General features: G+C 47.6%; 1 protein-coding gene and 1 long non-coding RNA gene across 2 annotated transcripts; both read right to left on the bottom strand.

Moving 5' to 3' along the window:
• Positions 1–13,536: 13,536 nt before the first annotated feature.
• LOC144805330 (uncharacterized) lies at positions 13,537–16,404 on the bottom strand. Its single transcript, XM_078671957.1, has one exon. The coding sequence runs from the start codon at positions 16,402–16,404 to the stop codon at positions 14,689–14,691; it is 1,716 nt and encodes a 571-aa protein (XP_078528083.1). The 3' UTR covers positions 13,537–14,688.
• A 717-nt stretch (positions 16,405–17,121) lies between these two features.
• LOC144808013 (uncharacterized) lies at positions 17,122–17,701 on the bottom strand. The gene is made up of 2 exons (XR_013606567.1): positions 17,537–17,701; positions 17,122–17,442 (listed from the first exon to the last, which is right to left on the bottom strand). It is a non-coding gene; the product is annotated as an uncharacterized LOC144808013 (long non-coding RNA).
• Positions 17,702–17,946: the final 245 nt, after the last annotated feature.

Below are 17,946 nucleotides of genomic sequence, written 5' to 3'. Positions count from 1 at the left end.
GGCGCAGACGGGCTTACCTTTGGCGCACCTTCAACGCGCTTGGGGCGCGCCCGCTGCGCGTGCGCACGGTCGCCATATATGGCGAAGTGCGAGGGAGGGCGGAGCAGCTGGGAGGCGGGAGCGGGGAGGGTACAGAATGCAAAAGGGGCGGGGTTTAGCGGCGGTGGCGGGAAGCGGGGAGCGGGGTGGGGAGAGACGGGGTAAAACAAACAGTCAGAAAAGAGGGGAAACAGGGACAAAATACAGCAAACAAAGGAACAATGCAACTACTAAATACAGGCACGAAAGAAAAATGCAACTACAATAAATTTACAGCAATAATGACGAACAGAGCCAGAGGCGACCACGAGGTGAGCGCGGCGGACGGCCGAGCAGAGAGGCAGGCGGGGAGGCACTCGCAGCAGCTGGTGGCCGTGCGGCGCGGGGCCGTCCTAAATTAGGCCCTTATTAAAAGCCTCGCAGGTGGGACCTACAAAAGGGTGTACGAACCGATATGAGTATAAAGAAGGATTTTAATATACAAAACCATCCAGTGATCATATTAATCTTCATATAGAGTGGTGAATTCACTGGTGGTACCTAAAAGAACACATACATAGGAAATATAAGACTGGTTTGAAAAAATCTAGGTCAGACATTTGAACAACTATGCTAGCGTTACATTTCAAAGCTATTCAATCCAGGACATACAAAGCCATCCGAACGGGACACAACCATATACTGTATAGTAAATGTCTGTTATTCTTAGTATAGGTGAAAAATAAAATAATTTTTAGACAACAAGGTTCACTACAATAACAATATACTGTAGAAGGGTTAATCCGCTGACGTCGGGAAATGTGCCTGAACTACTGTGGCATGCGGCTATCCGCCCTATAAAAGAATTATTGGAAGGGGAGCATGGTAAGAAAATAAGTCTTCTGGAAGGTTGTAATTCTAGGCATTTCACAAAGAAGTGTAAAGAAAAAGTGTGCCCATGTAGATTAAAAACCATCTAAATACTCATTGGCGGTGTCTGCAATAGTGATTGAGGTATTTTCGTATGGCTGTAAAGTCCCTTAAAGTTTCCCCAGGCATGTATTCAGATGTCACTAAGGTCTATCGAGACAAGCGGGCAGCGTAATGGTGTTTAACACTAGGGGGAGACACGCCAAGAACGTGGAGGCAGTCGTGTGTCTGCCTTGAAGTTTGTGTATCAATGCTTTTGATGGCTCGTGCCTCACAACAAGTGTGTGTTAAGGCAGTACAGGGTGAACAAAGGCAGAACCTAGGGCAGTAACTTCCATAGCAAACGTGGTGTTATGGGGAAAAAAAGACTCTTAGAGCTAGTTGGCCTAACACACAAGTACAGTGTGCTTAGATTTCAGAAGAAACTGCCCCATCAAAATATGCAGCGGTAAGGCCCATGATAACACTGCCTAGTTTTAACATACATGCAGCATTCTTCAAATGTAAAACAGTGGACGTGTTTGATATGCACTGAAAATAACAAGGCTGCAATGCAATGGAGGAAATGCGCTTAAAATAGTTGACCTCAGCATGGGTGCATCGTGCTTTGTTTTCAAAACACAACACCTGACACATTGCACTGAGATCTTTCCTACGACATGAGAGAGTGTGCTTTGAAACTTCCATATCTTTAACACAAATGCAACATTCTTTCCGTTTTCATAACAAAAGAAAAGACGGGCTTAGTGCACAAAAGATTCAAGTGAAACAAAAAGGTAGGTTCAGGGACCCATTCCTGTATACAAGGAACACGCTTCCTCAAAACAATTACAGATATAACAAACGTAGGGTCCGAGACCCGTACCTGTATACAGGGAGCCAGCAATCTGTTATACCACAGCAGATGGAGGACGGTGACCAGAGTAATTGCTGTTGTTTGAATAGAGGATCCGGGGCTCGCTAAAGCCAAATTTGGTGTGTGTCTTCTCACTCAGGTTGTATAATCGCATCACTCTGATGCAGTCACAAGACCATGAGTACTTGAGAAATGTAGTCCCATGCCGGCAGCATGAATCTGAATGAACGTTCACTAAATGCGGAAGGCTTTCGTGCTTCTGTCACACACAGCCGCTTCTTCACGTGGAATAGAATCACTAAAGCCGGGCCTCCATCCAAGTTAAATGCAAACACCACAATGTACTGGCATGTGTTTTTAAAGGGTAAGAGGCGTATACCGAAGGGCAGAAGACCCATTAGGAAAATAAGCACCCCCCCCCCGAAAACCAGATTGCCTATAGTAGAAATGAGTGATGGGTGTGTAAACCATGTCCCTTGCACTACACATGTATCCTGTTGCAAGCGGTCGGCCCCATACGTCTAAGGGTATAGATATGTCAGTGCACACGAATCAGAGTGCCCAATCTTGTATGGATAAGTGTAGGATGGTTGGACCATGTCCAATGGACAGTCTGTTACAGGTATCTGGTGGTACTAATCTTCTTCTGAGCTTATGAGAGGGCAATAAAAAAAGAGATATACATGAAAATATAGAGAAGAACAGGCAGTGTTCCTCACACATATTCAAAGGCACCTGGTTATCAGGAGCCATCATTCTAAATGGTTAGCCATATGTATTCTCTTGTATGGTAGGTGACTGGTGGCACTTCACCACACACCCTGAAAAATCGCTCACGTGGAAAAGGTCAAGTCTAATGGCGCCCCCTCTGTCAGAAAAGGGACAACTCCCTTGTTCCTATAGCAACCAATGGAGATTTGGGCCTAGCCTACATGGACAAGGGAAAATGGTGTTCAGGCCCCATTCGATCCCAATCACTGCTTTTGTTCCCATGGTTTGTCTGTGCCAATTGGGATTTCAGTTATATGTGTGTATCAACGATATTTTGGTCATCTGGCGAGGTGAAGATCAATCTATCACTACCTTCACAAAATCAATTTGCAAGTACTAAGAGTGTGGCAAGCCAATGAGTGCTTCCACAACAACTTAAAAAAAATACTGTCCTACCTTATAGGCCCTATTAACGGCCACAAACGGAATTCTCCTTAAGAAACAATTGGTTTAATAAGGAAATCAGAATATCACGTCGATATCAGGGTAAGGCACTTTGCACAAAGGACATCTCAGAAATCAGTCTGGGTGGAGAGAGGTACAAAAGGGCCCAGTCTCGGGCTAAGAAAGAATGGGAGGAAGAAAGATGGCAGGAAGAAAGATGGCAGGAACTCAAATTGGTTTTCTCTCTTAAGAACTTCCCCAGGTTTTGGGCACTTGTAAAGTGGAGGGGAGAGAAGTCTCTGCTTCATAACATTTCTCCCCAGACCTGAGTTGTTCATTTCTCCAATCTTTATTCAGTAACTCCTTTTAATGAGCAGGACACTGTGCTGGGGACTGTGTAAACAGACAACTCTATAGCTGTACCTGGCCCTTTCCTTGACCTGGCCGACACCCTTTGCTCTGGATGTAATAATGAGAGGTAGAACTCCAGTATTAGACAGCATTCCAGCTTATACACTTCTGCTAGAAAGAGATAAATTGTCTTGGTATAACCTTTTCTTAACTAATGCCATTATCAGTGGTGCCCCAGTACCTGACTCTTGGAAGGGAGCGGACGTCGTCCCGATATATAAGAACAGAGATAGATTCTATCCAGCCAATTACAGGCTGATCAGCTTGATCAACTGTGCGGAGAAAATTTCTGCCCAATTGGTCTTGAGCAGGATTGAGGAATGGACTGCTGCTAAAGCCATCATATTGTATCCCCCTTTCAGACAGGCTTTCGGAAGAAGATATCCACATTTTATCAGGTTTTCCGCTTCCTTTTATTCTATTGGAAGATCGTTGTGGTCGGCAGGGCAAAGTGTATGTTGCCTTCATTGACATTAAATCTGCTTTTGACCTGGTTCCACGAAGTAGGCTATGGCAGGTTTTGGGTGATATGGGCCATCCCAGGAGGCTCTTGAGCCTATTGATCCGTCTACATGTGGGTAATTACGCCCAGGTTTGCTGGAGAACCTAGGGCCAGGTGACTGAACGATTTCCTATCAATTAAGGTGTTCGCCAAGCTGTGCACTGGCACCCACCCAGTTTTCTTTATTTCTTAATGTTGTTCATTATCTGCCCTCTTTCTCAATTGATGCACCATCCATGGATGGCACAAAACGAACAAGTTACTTATCTTATTTATTTATTTATTTGATTTGTAAAGCGTGCAAATAACTGAAGGTGTCTCGGCGTTGGGGACAACGAGCATGAACCAGACTACAGAGTAGCTTATTGAGTAAACAGCCATGTTTTTGTCATTTTTCTGAAAGCCAGTGAGGACTGGCTGGCACAGATATGAATTGGGAGGGACTTCCAAAGTTTCGCTGCAGCAACAGTGAATCGCTTGTCACCCCATGATGCTGTCTTAGTACGAGGTACCTTTAGCAAGATTGCTGTGGAAGAGCGTAAGGCCCAATTTGGAATGTAAGCATCAGGGCCTCATTCATAAACAGAGGTCCGGAGTTGCGTGAAGCTTTGTATGCAATACAGAGGGCTTTAAACTTAATTCGATTTTTCACGGGGAGCCAATGATACTGGTGAAGTATATGTGAGATGGTTTTGTATTTGGGGGTACCTGATAGCATTCTGGCTGCTGAGTTTTGAACCACTTGGAATTTATGGAGGACTTTGCTTTGAGCATTATTAAGGAGCCCATTGCAATAGTCAATGGTGGACATAACTAAGGTGCTTACTGGTGTCTTTCAAGCCCCAAGAGGTAGGAAAGGTAAGAGCTTTTTTATCATTCGCAATTCATGGAATGATGATGAAACCACAGCGTTGGCATGAGGGACAAAGGACGGGGGGGGTGGCTTGGACGCCGATGCAGGCAGCGGTGTAAGCGCGGAGCTCCGCCCGCGAACCCCGCTGTAATCCTGTTAAATGACCCCCTAGGATCCCCCCAGGCACCACCAGGGGGCGACACGACGGAGAAGAGCAGGCCCTGGGCGATCTGGACTCACCCGACGGCGCAGCCCGATACCTGTGACGGGATTCCGGAACGGCGCTGGCCACGATCAGCTCACTCAAAATGGCGGCTCCTCGATGTTGAGAGGAGCTGCAAAGCGCCGTGAGTGTTGTGGGCGGCCGCTGAGACTGCACTGCGGAGCATGCTGCCCTTTGCGGCGGACGGACTGAGGGGCCACTACATCGGCTGGGGCCCCGAGGCTAAATCGGGAGTGACTCGCTGAGCCCGGTGCCAAAGGATCGGAGCGCTCCTGGAAGAGGAGTACTACTGGTGGGGGCTTCTCTTTGGTGGAGCCGCTGCGGAGGGCGACCCGCGCTGACTGGAGGCTGCGGCCGGAGCACTGGTGATTGCGTCGAGCGGGCCGGAAGCGTGAGGCGGGAGAGTGGGGCCCTGATCCACCCTTGCCCTGCACTGCGGACCGGAGGCCATTGGAAAGGAGGCCGTGATCCGGAGCTCGCGGAGGGTGGGGCCTTGACCCGCCCTTGTCCTGCATCGCGGACCGGAGGCCGTTGGAGGAGGAGAGACTGGGATCTGGGGCTCGCTGAGGCCTGCGGGGTTCAAGGGGCTGAACCGGAGAGCGAGGTGAGGCGGCCGCTGGAGCTCTGGACCGCGGAGGCACACGCATTTGGCCCTGAGGTGCGGCTAGCGGTCTGGAAACGCGAGGGCTGAGTCTGGTGCCTTGAAACACTGGCTGACTATCGCGGAGCGCTCGGGTTGCCCTGCCCGGGACCCAAGGGGGGCTGCCTGCACGTGGATGGAACCGCGTAGTGGATAGATGGGAGGCCCATTGCCCGGGGATACTGGCTGGCACTGAGCGGCGTGGGCTTGAGGTCGCGGCGGGCCTAACGAAGGAGCAGCCCTACCGGGAGCTGGAAAGAAGGGCACTACCTGCACAGTACTGCGGGGACGCTGAGACGCTGAGGCACATGAGAGCTGGCGTGGGCCCGGGCACTACCCTGCATTGAGCTGCTGGGTGACCAACTGGCTCGCGAGTGTGTTGGGCCACACAATCCTGACCTGGCTGCCATGTCTGGGCCTAAGCATTTGGCGCGACGCACGGTAGGCACTGGATTGAAGTGCTGATAGAGGCGACTCAGCGGAAGATGAACTGAACACCTGCTCAGAGCCCTGGAGAACCGGCCGGACTGAGGCTTGGCCCCTGTACCTGCCTGACGAGCGCGGTGCGTTTGGGGTCCACGGGCCCTTCCTCTGAACTAGGCCTGCTGACACCATGGAAAAGCCCAGAGGGAGGAGAGATGAAGATTCCCAGACCTCCGACGCGGAGTCCCCATCTCAAGCTGAACAAGATGCGCAGGACCTGGCACAGGAGCCTGGACTGCAGCAACATCTGGATAAGATACTATCCGCCATCGCGGACTCGCAAACTGCCCTGCAGCAGGATATTGCACAAGTGGCGATGGGGCTGGGCCTACTGCGGGCGGACCACTCGAAACATGTGGAAGATGTGATCCAAGAGGTAGCACCTGCACAGACTGTACTGGCTGCAACGATGACGAGCGCCTTAGACCGGATAGCAGTGCTGGAGATGCGTGCGGAGGATGCAGAAGGAAGAAATAGGCGCAACAACATTCGGGTGGTGGATCTGCCTGGGAAAACGAAGGGGTCAGACATGGTGAGATATCTGGAGGATTGGCTGTGAACGGAGGTGGCACCTGAGGGCTTATCTGCCTTCTACACGCTTGAACGTGCGCACTGTGTCCCTGCTAGACCCCACAGCAGGGACGCCCTCCTAGACCGGTGGTGGCATGCCTGCTACATTTTAGAGACAGAGACTTGCTTCTTCAAAAGGCACGCAAGGATGGACCCTATCAGGTCGGCAATAGCAAGGTCACCCTATTCACGGATTATTCATTTGAGACTCTACGGCGCCGCGCGACCTTCCAAGCCGTGAAAAAAGAACTGCGCACAGAGGGAATAGAATATTCCCTGTTATTCCCAGCCAAGCTTCGCATAATACTGGATGGGAAAACGAGTTTTCATGAAACGCCGGAGGACGCGTGGACTTGGCTAGAATCCTATCGTGCTGGGAGGAATGGACCGGAACGCGGGACAAGGGCTATGGCTGAGGATTTGCTACCCCGAAGATCACAGAGTATAAGACGCCGGCGGCGAGGTCTGTGGAAACCATCGACCTCACAAACTGGGCTGGAGCACAAAGGGGCGTTGGCGGCGGTATCAGTGATCTCTGGCGAACTGTTGCTGACATCTCTGAGAGATTCAGACCTGGAGAACGATAAGGATGCATCGGAGGCGGACACTTCAGCATCAGACAGTGTGCACTTACCACTGGTTACACCGGGAACGGCGGACGGCCTGATGGATGAGTAGACTCTGTATATTGTGCGGTGAGGGGGGCCTGCTATGGTCTGGTTTGGAGTGAAAGCGAGGGGGATATAGCAAATGCGGTGCGCCCCTTAAGGGTCTTACTGGCACTGAACTGAAGGAGAACCCGGGCTTCACTCAGGGTGGACAGTACGGACTGTAGCTTAGGTTAATGCAGTGTGTGGAACTATGCTTGGGGGGAGCTGGGTGGGAGGGATTAGTGGGGGATTCTAGGGGCGGAGGCTGGGTGTCGGCTGACTAATGACTGATTGTGTGCGAGGCTCCTTCCAGCCCCCACCGGATGGTTCCCAGTTAGATGGCCTTGATACCGGTTGAGGCATACGTTGGGCTAGTTTGGATGGGATTCACTACGTTAGTGCCTGTTCTTGGGGGGGAGGGCGGTGTTGAGGGTGGGGTGGGATTGTTGGGGGAAAGGAATGATTTGTATGGGGGAGGGAGTCCGCCAGCGCGGTTAAGATGTAATGTGAGGTTTCTGTGTCGATACTATGGGTTACCTGATGGGAAATGTGTGACTTGGAATGTGCAGCGATTGCACTCCATGCAGCGCAGGTATAAGTCCACTCCTACTTAGTGCTTGGAGGCGCGCAGATAGCCTTCCTGCAAGAAACACACCTGACTAGAGCAGAAGGGCTGGCTCTGCAGCGCAGATGGCGAGGGCAACTTTATTACACTACTTACTCAGCTTTTGCGCGAGGGGTGCTGATTTGGATTAGGGCTAGGGTTCCCTTCCAAATGATTGACCACCTGGTAGATCCCGAGGGCCGCTATGATGTGGTCCTCGGAAGCCTCTATGGGCGGGAGGTGACACTTTGCAGTATTTATGCCCCCAATGTGGAGCAGGCACCCTTCTTGGAGAGCTTATCTGTCACCCTAGCTGACTATTTTACGAACCCGGTTCTGATGGGTGGGGATTTTAACTCTATTGTGGATGTGGCTATGGACAGATCGGACCCTCCGCTACCCACCGCCGCGATTCATAAATTGGGGAAAAGCAGGGTTCAGTGGTAGAATCACTGGGGCTTTGTGGATGTGTGGCGAGTGCAGCACCCGGAAGATAGGGATTATTCGTATTTCTCAGCTTTGCATGACTTGCATGTTCGGCTTGACGCGGTCTAATGCAGCCCAGGATTGGCGACCATGGCGCTTGGTAGCGAATATTTATCGCGCACCATCTCAGACCATAATCCATTATTGGTGAGCTTCTATTGAGTTGCGGAGCGCCCTATAGTTCCAACCTGGAAGCTGCACCCGGAGTTGCTGGAAGACCCAGCCTTCCATACTGAACTGGGTGTTGGTGTTGAGCGATATTTTGCGGAAAATGAAGGCTCGGCCTCAACGACTGCCCTGGAATGGGACGCTTTTAAAGTAGTGATTCACTGGATTCGTATTAATAAATGGGTGGTGTGCGGAAGCTATTGCTGCAAGAAATTTAAACTGAGGAACAGGCTCTTAGGGAGGCTGAAAGTGCCCACTCTGGTGGCACCGAGGACCGGGACACAGTCCAGGCCCGGAGAGAAACAGTAGCAGTGGTCGTGGAGCGCTTACGGTGCTTCGACCACAGAGCTTACTTAGCCCGCGCACATGCTGAACGGGATAAGGTGGGTAAGCTATTGGCATGGTTGGCCGATCCCACCCCTAGGTGTGTGCCCATATTGGCATTGACTTCATCCTCAGGACGACTGGAATATACGCAACATCAAATAAATGATCGGTTTAGGTCCTTCTACGCGGACTTATATACGAGTTGCTTACAAACAGGGGAGATGGATGTGCAGGCATTTTTGGAGGACCGTCGAGGCGGAAGAGGCGGAGTCCCTTGGTCGGGACATCAGACTCACTGAAATTCGTTGTGCCATTAAACAATTGGCGCGCAACAAAACTCCGGGCAGCGATGGGTTGCCCATAGAATTCTATTCAGCATATGTCGACCTCCTGGCCCCCAGACTGTTGACGGTATGTAAAGAGGCCAGACAGTGGGGTGTGTTGCCGACCTACACCAGGGAGGCCATCATCATTCCCCTCCTTAAACCAGGGAAGACCCCGACCGACCCGTCCGCATACCTACCTCTATCTATGCTCACCACTGACTATAAAATACTGAGTCGTGTATTGACTACGAGAATCCTTCCCTTAATGACGCGGCTGGTACACTCTGACCAAGCCGGCTTCATCCCGACTCGCAATACTGCTGGCAACATACACAGACTGATACAGATACTAGATGGGGACCATGGAGCGGAGGGGCACGCAGTTGTCCTCTCAGTGGACATTGCAAAGGCATTTGACAGCTTGGACTGGCCCTACCTATTCTCAGTCATGAAAGCCTTCTGGCTTGGCGAGGGATATACATGCTGGACTGAAATATTATATTCGTCGGCAAGCGCCAGAGTGAGGGTTGGCAGAAATGTATCCTCTTCGTACCCAGTAGGGCGTGGTACTACCCCATGGTTGCCCACTCTCCCTGCTGCTCTTAGCCCTAGCGATGAAACCGTTAGCGGCGAGGGCCAGGATGGGTAGGGCGTTCAGGGGCTTGAGGCTCGGTGGTCAGTCACATTATATCTCATTATATGCAGACGATCTGCTGCTGTTTTTGAGAGATGCGGGAGGCGCATTGGAGGGACCGCGCTCCTTGCTCAGCCAATTTGGGGGTATCTCTGGCCTGCGAGTAATTGGGCGAAGACATGTGTGTTTCCGGCGGCCGGAGCGTGTGTCCAACCTGACCTACCGCCTGATTTGGTATGGGAACCTAGGTTCCTTCAATATTTGGGGACGCACGTTTTTCATAGGCAGGAAGATCTGCTTGAAGGTTACATAGGTAGAGCGTTACGGGGGCTTAAGGGCAGCATGCATTTCTGGGGGACTCTGCCACTGTCTGTAGCAGGCCGAGTAGCATTGTTGAAAATGGTGGCGCTCCCTCGGCTTTTAGATTTCTTCCGGACCTTGCCTATACGTATACCCGTCGCACTATTCCGGCAACTCTGCTCTATGGTGTGGGGCTTTATTTGGGGAATAGGGAGGTGCCGAGTGGCGTTCGATAATGTGATCTGCCCAAGAGCTGAGGCCTAGCTGTCCCTGATTTTGAATTATATTATTTAGCTGCACAGTTCCAACACCTCACCCAGGCGGTGGCGCAGGAGTTTCAAGGGCCGGAGCGAGAGACTGAGCCGGATGTTCCGCGGCATGTTCTATCGTTTGTGGTACTGCAGCAAGGGTTACGGGCTACCGATTTGTCATCTGCAGAATGTGTCCTGAGACATTGCTGGAAACGCTACTACAGCAGAGTTGGGGTACAGCGACCTTACGCCTCGGAAATACCGATGGGCATGTGCACGGCCCTGCCACATGGCGGAGATTGGTCTGCCCTCGCGGAGTGGGAAACACTGGGACTCCAGATGGTGGGTGATTTATTTGGAGATGGTGTACTATTACCTTATGGCGCATTACAGGAAAACTTTGGACTCCTGCAGGGTCACTTCTTATTGCATGCTGCCCTGGTTGCCGCATTCCAGAAGCACTGGGGCACTGGCCTTTCGGAAACGCCAACGAGCGAGACGTGTCAATGTGTAGTGATGGCGGCGGGCACGTATAAGGCGGTCACTTGTTTACATAAACGTATGCTGGGAGAGGGATTGGCACCGCAGCAGAGGCTACGTGAGCAGTGGGCGGTGGATTTAGCTAAAGAGATACCTGACGCGGCCTGGTCGCAGATACTTAAATGGGCATGGAAGTGCACCAGGAATGCTAGATTCCAGCTGATTCAATTTTTTATATTGCACAGGGCATATCTTACGCCGGCTAAAATCAACCAATATTTCCATGTTAATACGGCTCTTTGCCCCCGCTGTAGATTGGACATATTGGGAAGAGATAACAGCTTTACTCTGTAATATAACGGGGCGACAGATGGCACCGAATGGGGGGACTTGCCTGCTACATTGGTTTCCACATACTGGCAAAATGAAGTTAACTAGCAAATTCATAGACTTAGGATTGGTGCTTGCTAAACGAGAAATTACATCCCACTGGAAAGCAGCGGCGGCTCCTAGCTATATAAGGTGGAAATCTGCATTCCTTAAGTGGGCAAACAGCAAGAGCTCAGTTCGATTACAGCAAGCCCATAGATCCCTTAATGACAAGGCATTAGAGGCGGCGCAAGCCTGGGAGGCCCTTGTGAGAGCTGAAAGCGACAGATCTAGAAACTGACTCAGAGGCGAGCGCATTAATGGCTGAGGGAGACCAGTAGACTAGGTATCTTGATATTGAGGCGCAGAGCGTGAGGCGATTCCCGGCTTCCATAGTAGTCAGGATGCTTAATAATGTTGTTAAAATGAGGTCACCTGGGGAACCCGTACAATATGACTCACCATTTGATCCCACTTAGCCTTAAGACAGTAGCGCCGGCAGGGGGGTGAGGGGTAGGGCGATTTTGGGGCGGGCATCTGAGGAAGACTAGGATGAGGCTTTGATGCAGAAGACATTAACCATAGCAGCATGAAGAATTATAGGAACTTTGAAACTGTGGCAATACTGGTATTGAGGTGTATCTGTGTCTGGGTTGACTTGGGATCGTTGATTAACCTTGATTGTGTAACGATGACACTATCTCCTCTTCCTAATGGTCGGGCTCCATGTAAAGGCAATTGCCCATCCTCTTATTTGTTGTGGGTGTTTGAAAATAACAAATAAATAAAAAAAAATTAAAAAATGAGGGACAAAGGACAGTCTGTCGTCAAATATGACGCCCACATTTCTGACTTTGGTGACTGGCAGTGGAAGGGGCACCAAAGAAGATGGCCACCATGAAGAAGACCAATTTGGCAGTAATTTGCCGAATATCATAACCTCTGTTTTTTCAGAGTTAAGTTTAAGGCAATTGTTGGCCATCCAACAACTGATGGCCAACATGCCTTTCTGGAAATTAGGCTGCTACTTCATCACCATCAGCGGTCAAGGTCTTCCGGTCCACCATCACAGGGGGGCTGGTGCAGCTTCTAACAGACAAGACAGTCAATGATGATGGTCTCATCAGGAAGAGTCACACTTGAACTTGTTTGACAGCGAGCCGAGGAATCACTGGCTGCAGTTGTTTGGTCTGGCGAACAGGAGCTGGAACCGCTTAGTTGAATTTGACTTCCTCCCAGGTACGGTGCCTCGAGATACAGAAGAATCCTTACTGTGTTGTATTGAATATAGTTGAAGAGCATATTGGAGAGGGGCGATCTACCGTCCTAATGAGACCATGGTAATTAACTGGAACGGTCGAAACATTAACTATACAGGGACTATTTCATATAAATTATGTCTTCTAAGAATCGCCTTTGCTTAACTTGTATTGTACAAAAGTATTTACAGCCCTGTTTCTGTGTACAAAATGCAGATCAGACTGTTTTATCATCATATCACTTTCATCTTGAGCACTGCGCAGTCATCACTCAACGATTTATATATACACTTGCTGCTGAGAGCACAATTAGAATTTTGGGAAATGAAAAGGCCTCATCTGAATTCTAATCATGGTAAAAATTGTGAATTAATATCTGGCCAGGGTCTGCATATGTGATACCGACCTGTGAGATAATGAACTCATAGGCCTCTGTAGTTATTCACAGTGCGCCTGGGAAGTGCTTCTTTGAGTCTCCGCTTGTCACTTCTGTAGCAGAATGACGTCGACACTGAGCTGCATGTTGTCTCCTACTCTGCTTTAAAGTTGGAGGACCCAGTCTGGTGTGTGTGGAATATTCACAAGGTGAGAAATCTGCAGTAAAGGAGTAGCGACCAGAAAAAGTATTACCAAAGGCAAGTAACTGGTGTGTTATGTTTACCTGCTGTTGTATATTATCTCATTTTGGGTGGTGAACTCCGCAGGCGGAGTTTTCCGTACTCCGCCGAGCTCACGTAGTTCCTAAAAACTCCGCTCCATGGAGCATAGCAAGGTTTTTTCAACGCTCACACTCTTCAACGTTATGTGCTGGAGCCAGGAAAATCCACCTCCTGATGAGATTTTTCCTTGCTCGCGCTCGCCATGGTCTAGCAAAATCAACCTCCTGGCGAGATTTCTCAAAGCGGGTCGTCGGATTTCTCAATGCAAGTGGTCGTGGCCGGTCACACCACTCGCATTGAGAAACCTTCCTTCGCATTGACAAAGCTGCCGCTTGAGTAGAAGCAGCTGCATCCTCTTGTGCTGCAGATGGTGCCTTTCGCAATTATTTTTATAGGACGGGACAAACACCAGGAGATCAAAATCACCACGAACGGCATGACCCTTACGCACTCTGATGCTTGCGGAAATCTGCGTAGACCGCCAGAGTTTTTTTGTCACTTTGCGGAGTTCTTCATTGAGGAACTCCGCATAGGCTTAATCTTACCATGAAAATATAGATATCAGTCATATGTTAAGAAACAAGGGTGAGTAGAAACCTTTTGGGTGGAGTAAAATTTAAGACATTAATATTGTGATTTGTTTGGCAATTAGTTGATTTTTGCAAGCACTAACACTTCTCTGTGTCAAGTAAAGACCTTAAGAGTTTTGTAACTTTCAGATACTCAAATTGTGGATTCGGTTGCAATTAAAAAAAATTCCAGGCCTGAAATTTCTTTGAAGGTTGCAAGCGGGCAGCCTAAGTTATCCTGCAAGAGTTTCTTGATGAATTATATTGAAACTACAATATGTGCTCTCTCATGTAAAGGCAGGTTGTTAGAAGCTTTTCTGCAACTCAAGATACGCCTTACTTTTCACGTGGTGTGGATGCATTTCTCATGTTTAGTGAGATCTCCTTTCTGAGTAAAACGTTTCTGGCTTTAACCCTCCTGTATTAGGCTTTAGTCCAGTGGGAATTCTCTCTTGTGAAGTGACATTGTATTTGAGACTAAACCTTATCTGACATTCAGAACACACATAAGGCTTTTTCCCCGCTCATGTCAAGTGAGAAGTAATTTGTAACCAAAACGTTGCTTGCATTTCGAGCACTCCTAAGGTTTTTCCCCAGAGTGGGATCTCTCATGAAGCAGAACAGCCTTTTAGATACAAGCTTTTAAGGCATAAGGATTTTCTCCAGTGTGGAGTTTCTCATGGTGAGATAGCATTTTTCTCTGCAGCTTTTCTGGCATTCGGAGCACTCGTAAGGTTTTTCATCAGTATGGAGTCGCTTATGGTTAGTGAGGCTGTGCCAATCAAATAGAAATTTCTGGCATTCACAGCATAGGTAATGTTTTTTCCCTGTGTGCGTCTGCTCATGTAGAGTGAGATTGCGTTTAAAATTGATGCTTTTCTGGCACTTGGAGCACTAAAATATTTTGATAGTGTGTTTTCTTATGGCGCTTGTAACCATCACTACCTCTGAATATTTTCTGACATTTAGAGCACTGATAATTTTTTTTCTCTAGTGTGGATTCTCACATGTTGAGTGAGACGAGATTTTTGGCTAAAACATTTTAGGCATTCGGAGCACTGATAAGGTTTTTCTCCAGTGTGGATTCTTATATGGTAAGTGAGACTGCCTTTTTCACTGAAACATTTCTGGCATTCAGAGCACTGAAAAGGTTTTTCCCCAGTATGGCTTCTTATATGCTGAGTGAGACTGATTTTTTCACTGAAACATTTGTGGCATTCAGAGCACTGATAAGGTTTTTCCCCAGTGTGGGTTCTTATATGCTGAGTAAGATTGCTTTTTACACTGAAACATTTGTGGCATTCAGAGCACTGATAAGGTTTTCCCCCAGTGTGGGTTCTTGTATGTTGAGTGAGTATTATTTTGTCACTGAAACATTTCTGGCATTCAGAGCACTGATAAGGTTTTTCCCCAGTGTGGAATCTCACATGTGCAGTGAGATGTGATTTACGTCTGAAATCTTTTGGGCATTCAGAGCACTGATAAGGTCTTTCCCCAGTGTGGGTTATTATATGCTTAGTGAGACTGAATTTGTTTATGAAACATTTCTGACATTCAGAGCACTGATAAGGTTGTTCGCCTGTGTGGATTCTTATGTGCTGTGTGAGACTACTTTTTGTACTGAAACATTTCTGGCATTCAGAGCACTGATAAGGTTTTCCCACAGAGTGGGTAAATGCATGTTTATATAGAGTCGCTTTGAAACTAAACCTTTTCTGGCATTCAGAGCACTGATAAGGTTTTTCCCCAGTGTGGAATCTCAAATGTGCAGTTAGAATTGATTTACGGTTGAAATTTTTTGGGCATTCAGAGCACTGATAAGGTTTTTCCCCAGTGTGGAATCTCAAATGTGCAGTTAGAAGTGATTTAAGTTTGAAATGTTTTGGGCATTCAGAGCACTGATAAGGGTTTTCCCCAGTGTGGGTTCTTATATGTTCAGTGAGTCTGATTTTGTAACTGAAACATTTCTGGCATTCAGAGCACTGAAAAGGTTTATACCCAGTGTGGGTTCTGATATGCCGAGTGAGACTGCTTTGGTCACTAAAACATTTCTGGCATTCAGAGCACTGAAAAGATTTTTCCCCAATGTGGGTTCTTATATGCCGAGTGAGACTGCTTTGGTCACTGTAACATTTCTGGCATTCAGAGCACTGATAAGGTTTTTCCCCAGTGTGGGTTAATGCATGTCGAGATAGACTCGATTTGTTACAAAACCTTTCCTGGCATTCAGAGCACTGATAAGGTTTTTCCCCAGTGTGGGTCCTTGTATGTAGAGTGAGTCCTCCTTTGTCACTGAAACATTTCTGGCATTCAGCGCAATGATAAGGTTTTTCGCCAGAGTGGAATCTCATATGTTTAGTGAGTTTAGATTTACGGCAGAAACTTTTTTGGCATTCAGCGCACTGGTAAGGTTTTTCCCCAGAGTGGGTTAATGCATGTTCATATAGAGTCGCTTTGAAACTAAAACTTTTCTGGCATTCAGAGCACTGATAAGGTTTTTCCCCAGTGTGGATTCTCATATGCTCAGTGAGATAAGATTTACGCCTGAAACTTTTTTGACATACTTTGCACGGAGAGTGTTTTTCCCCAGTGTGGATTCTCATATGCTCAGTGAGATAAGATTTACGCCTGAAACTTTTTTGGCATACTTTGCACTGAGAGTGGATTCCCCCAGTATGCATTCTGTCAAATTCTGTGAGATAAGATTTATGGCTGTGTCTTTTTTGGCACATGTAACTTTTTCCCCCAAATTAGGTTATTTTGCCTTCATCTAGGTGGTTTTGAACACTGAATTTGGTCTCACAGTCCGTATTTTTATAAGGTGTATACCTAGAGTTAATATCTCTGCGATTAGTTTTCTCTTGCTTATGTGCCACGGTAAGAGGGAACCCGATTTTAGAGTCAGGCTTGTTTAGATAATGTTCAGCATTTATCTCTAAAAGAAATTGCGTGTAATCTTCTTAACACTTGAATTGAGAAAACTATGTCTGGAAGCAGCCCTGTAACACCTGTCGAAATGTTTCTAGCAGATAATAGTCTTTAGGTTATAGCCTATCCGGCAGCAACTTATTTTGTGACTGAAGATTTTCTCAAATCTATTTGTATAGGTTCTTAACAATGCAGTGATAAGGTGTTAGTCTGATATTTAATAAATAAAATGATAAGTACCGTTTTGCACTGACGTAATGGCAGTAACTGAGGGCGTTAGAACGTGCACAGTACTATTGTGGATCACCAGTTGCAGAACATCGGTTCCTTTTACCCTTTCTTTGTTTGGTGTAAGGTTAAGATTTGTAGTTCTGAAGACGAGGATGTATTTACATTACCTATAGCGCAACTGTGCTTATTTAATCCATTTTTATCTTTAACAGTTTTACATATCATTCACGCACAGCAGATAATGTTGAGGCGATTTACATAGAATTACAGAACAGTACACAATGAAAATGAAACAATCTGAGATGGTTATGAACACAATAAAGTGGTGAATTTGTAAGGTTTTCGCAAGAGTGAGCAGAGTGGGTCGTGGTTTTCTATCCAGAGGCAGATAGTCTCAAACTTGTGTAATTGGTTAAAAACGGTTGTTGTACAAGGTGATTTTACAATCTTTCGGTTGTTAACGTGTCCGCTTCGGAGTCTTCTCTCAGGGTCTTTTCTTTGATGGTCTGCAGAAGAAACCTTTTGTTATAACTTTCTTTTATGCAGTGTGTGCTTCCTCTCTGGAATGACATGATGTTTTAGATGAACGTTATTCTGTGCACAGAAATGGCTTTGCTCTGGGTTAATGAAAACTAAATTAGAGACTTCACTTACAGTATAGTACTTTCCTCAGCTCCCACTTCCTCGCCACACCTAGATTTGGGAAATTGTTTAAACGTAGAAGGCTGGATGTCCTTCAGTTTTTCAAAATAATCCTTCTTATGGCACTGACTTCAGTTGCCTGGTGCTAAATCTTGCTTTCTTTGTCAGTAATTTCAATCACCTATAGTATTAAAATTAAATAGTTAATACATGACAATTTCCAAAAATATAATTTACAAGCCAAATCAATGCAGAGTTGCAGAATTTTGAAAATGTTGAGCTGTTTTTCAGACAGAGCCGAGTGTAGAATGGTAGCCTGAGAGAGCCCGATACCTGTGACGGGATTCCGGAACGGCGCTGGCCACGATCAGCTCACTCAAAATGGCGGCTCCTCGATGTTGAGAGGAGCTGCAAAGCGCCGT

The sequence above is a fragment of the Lissotriton helveticus genome, chromosome 1_2 (assembly GCF_964261635.1).
Source record: "Lissotriton helveticus chromosome 1_2, aLisHel1.1, whole genome shotgun sequence".
Classification (NCBI taxonomy): domain Eukaryota; kingdom Metazoa; phylum Chordata; class Amphibia; order Caudata; family Salamandridae; genus Lissotriton; species Lissotriton helveticus.
Note: the sequence above shows the minus strand (reverse complement) of the source record. Positions and strands in the feature narration are given on the sequence as shown.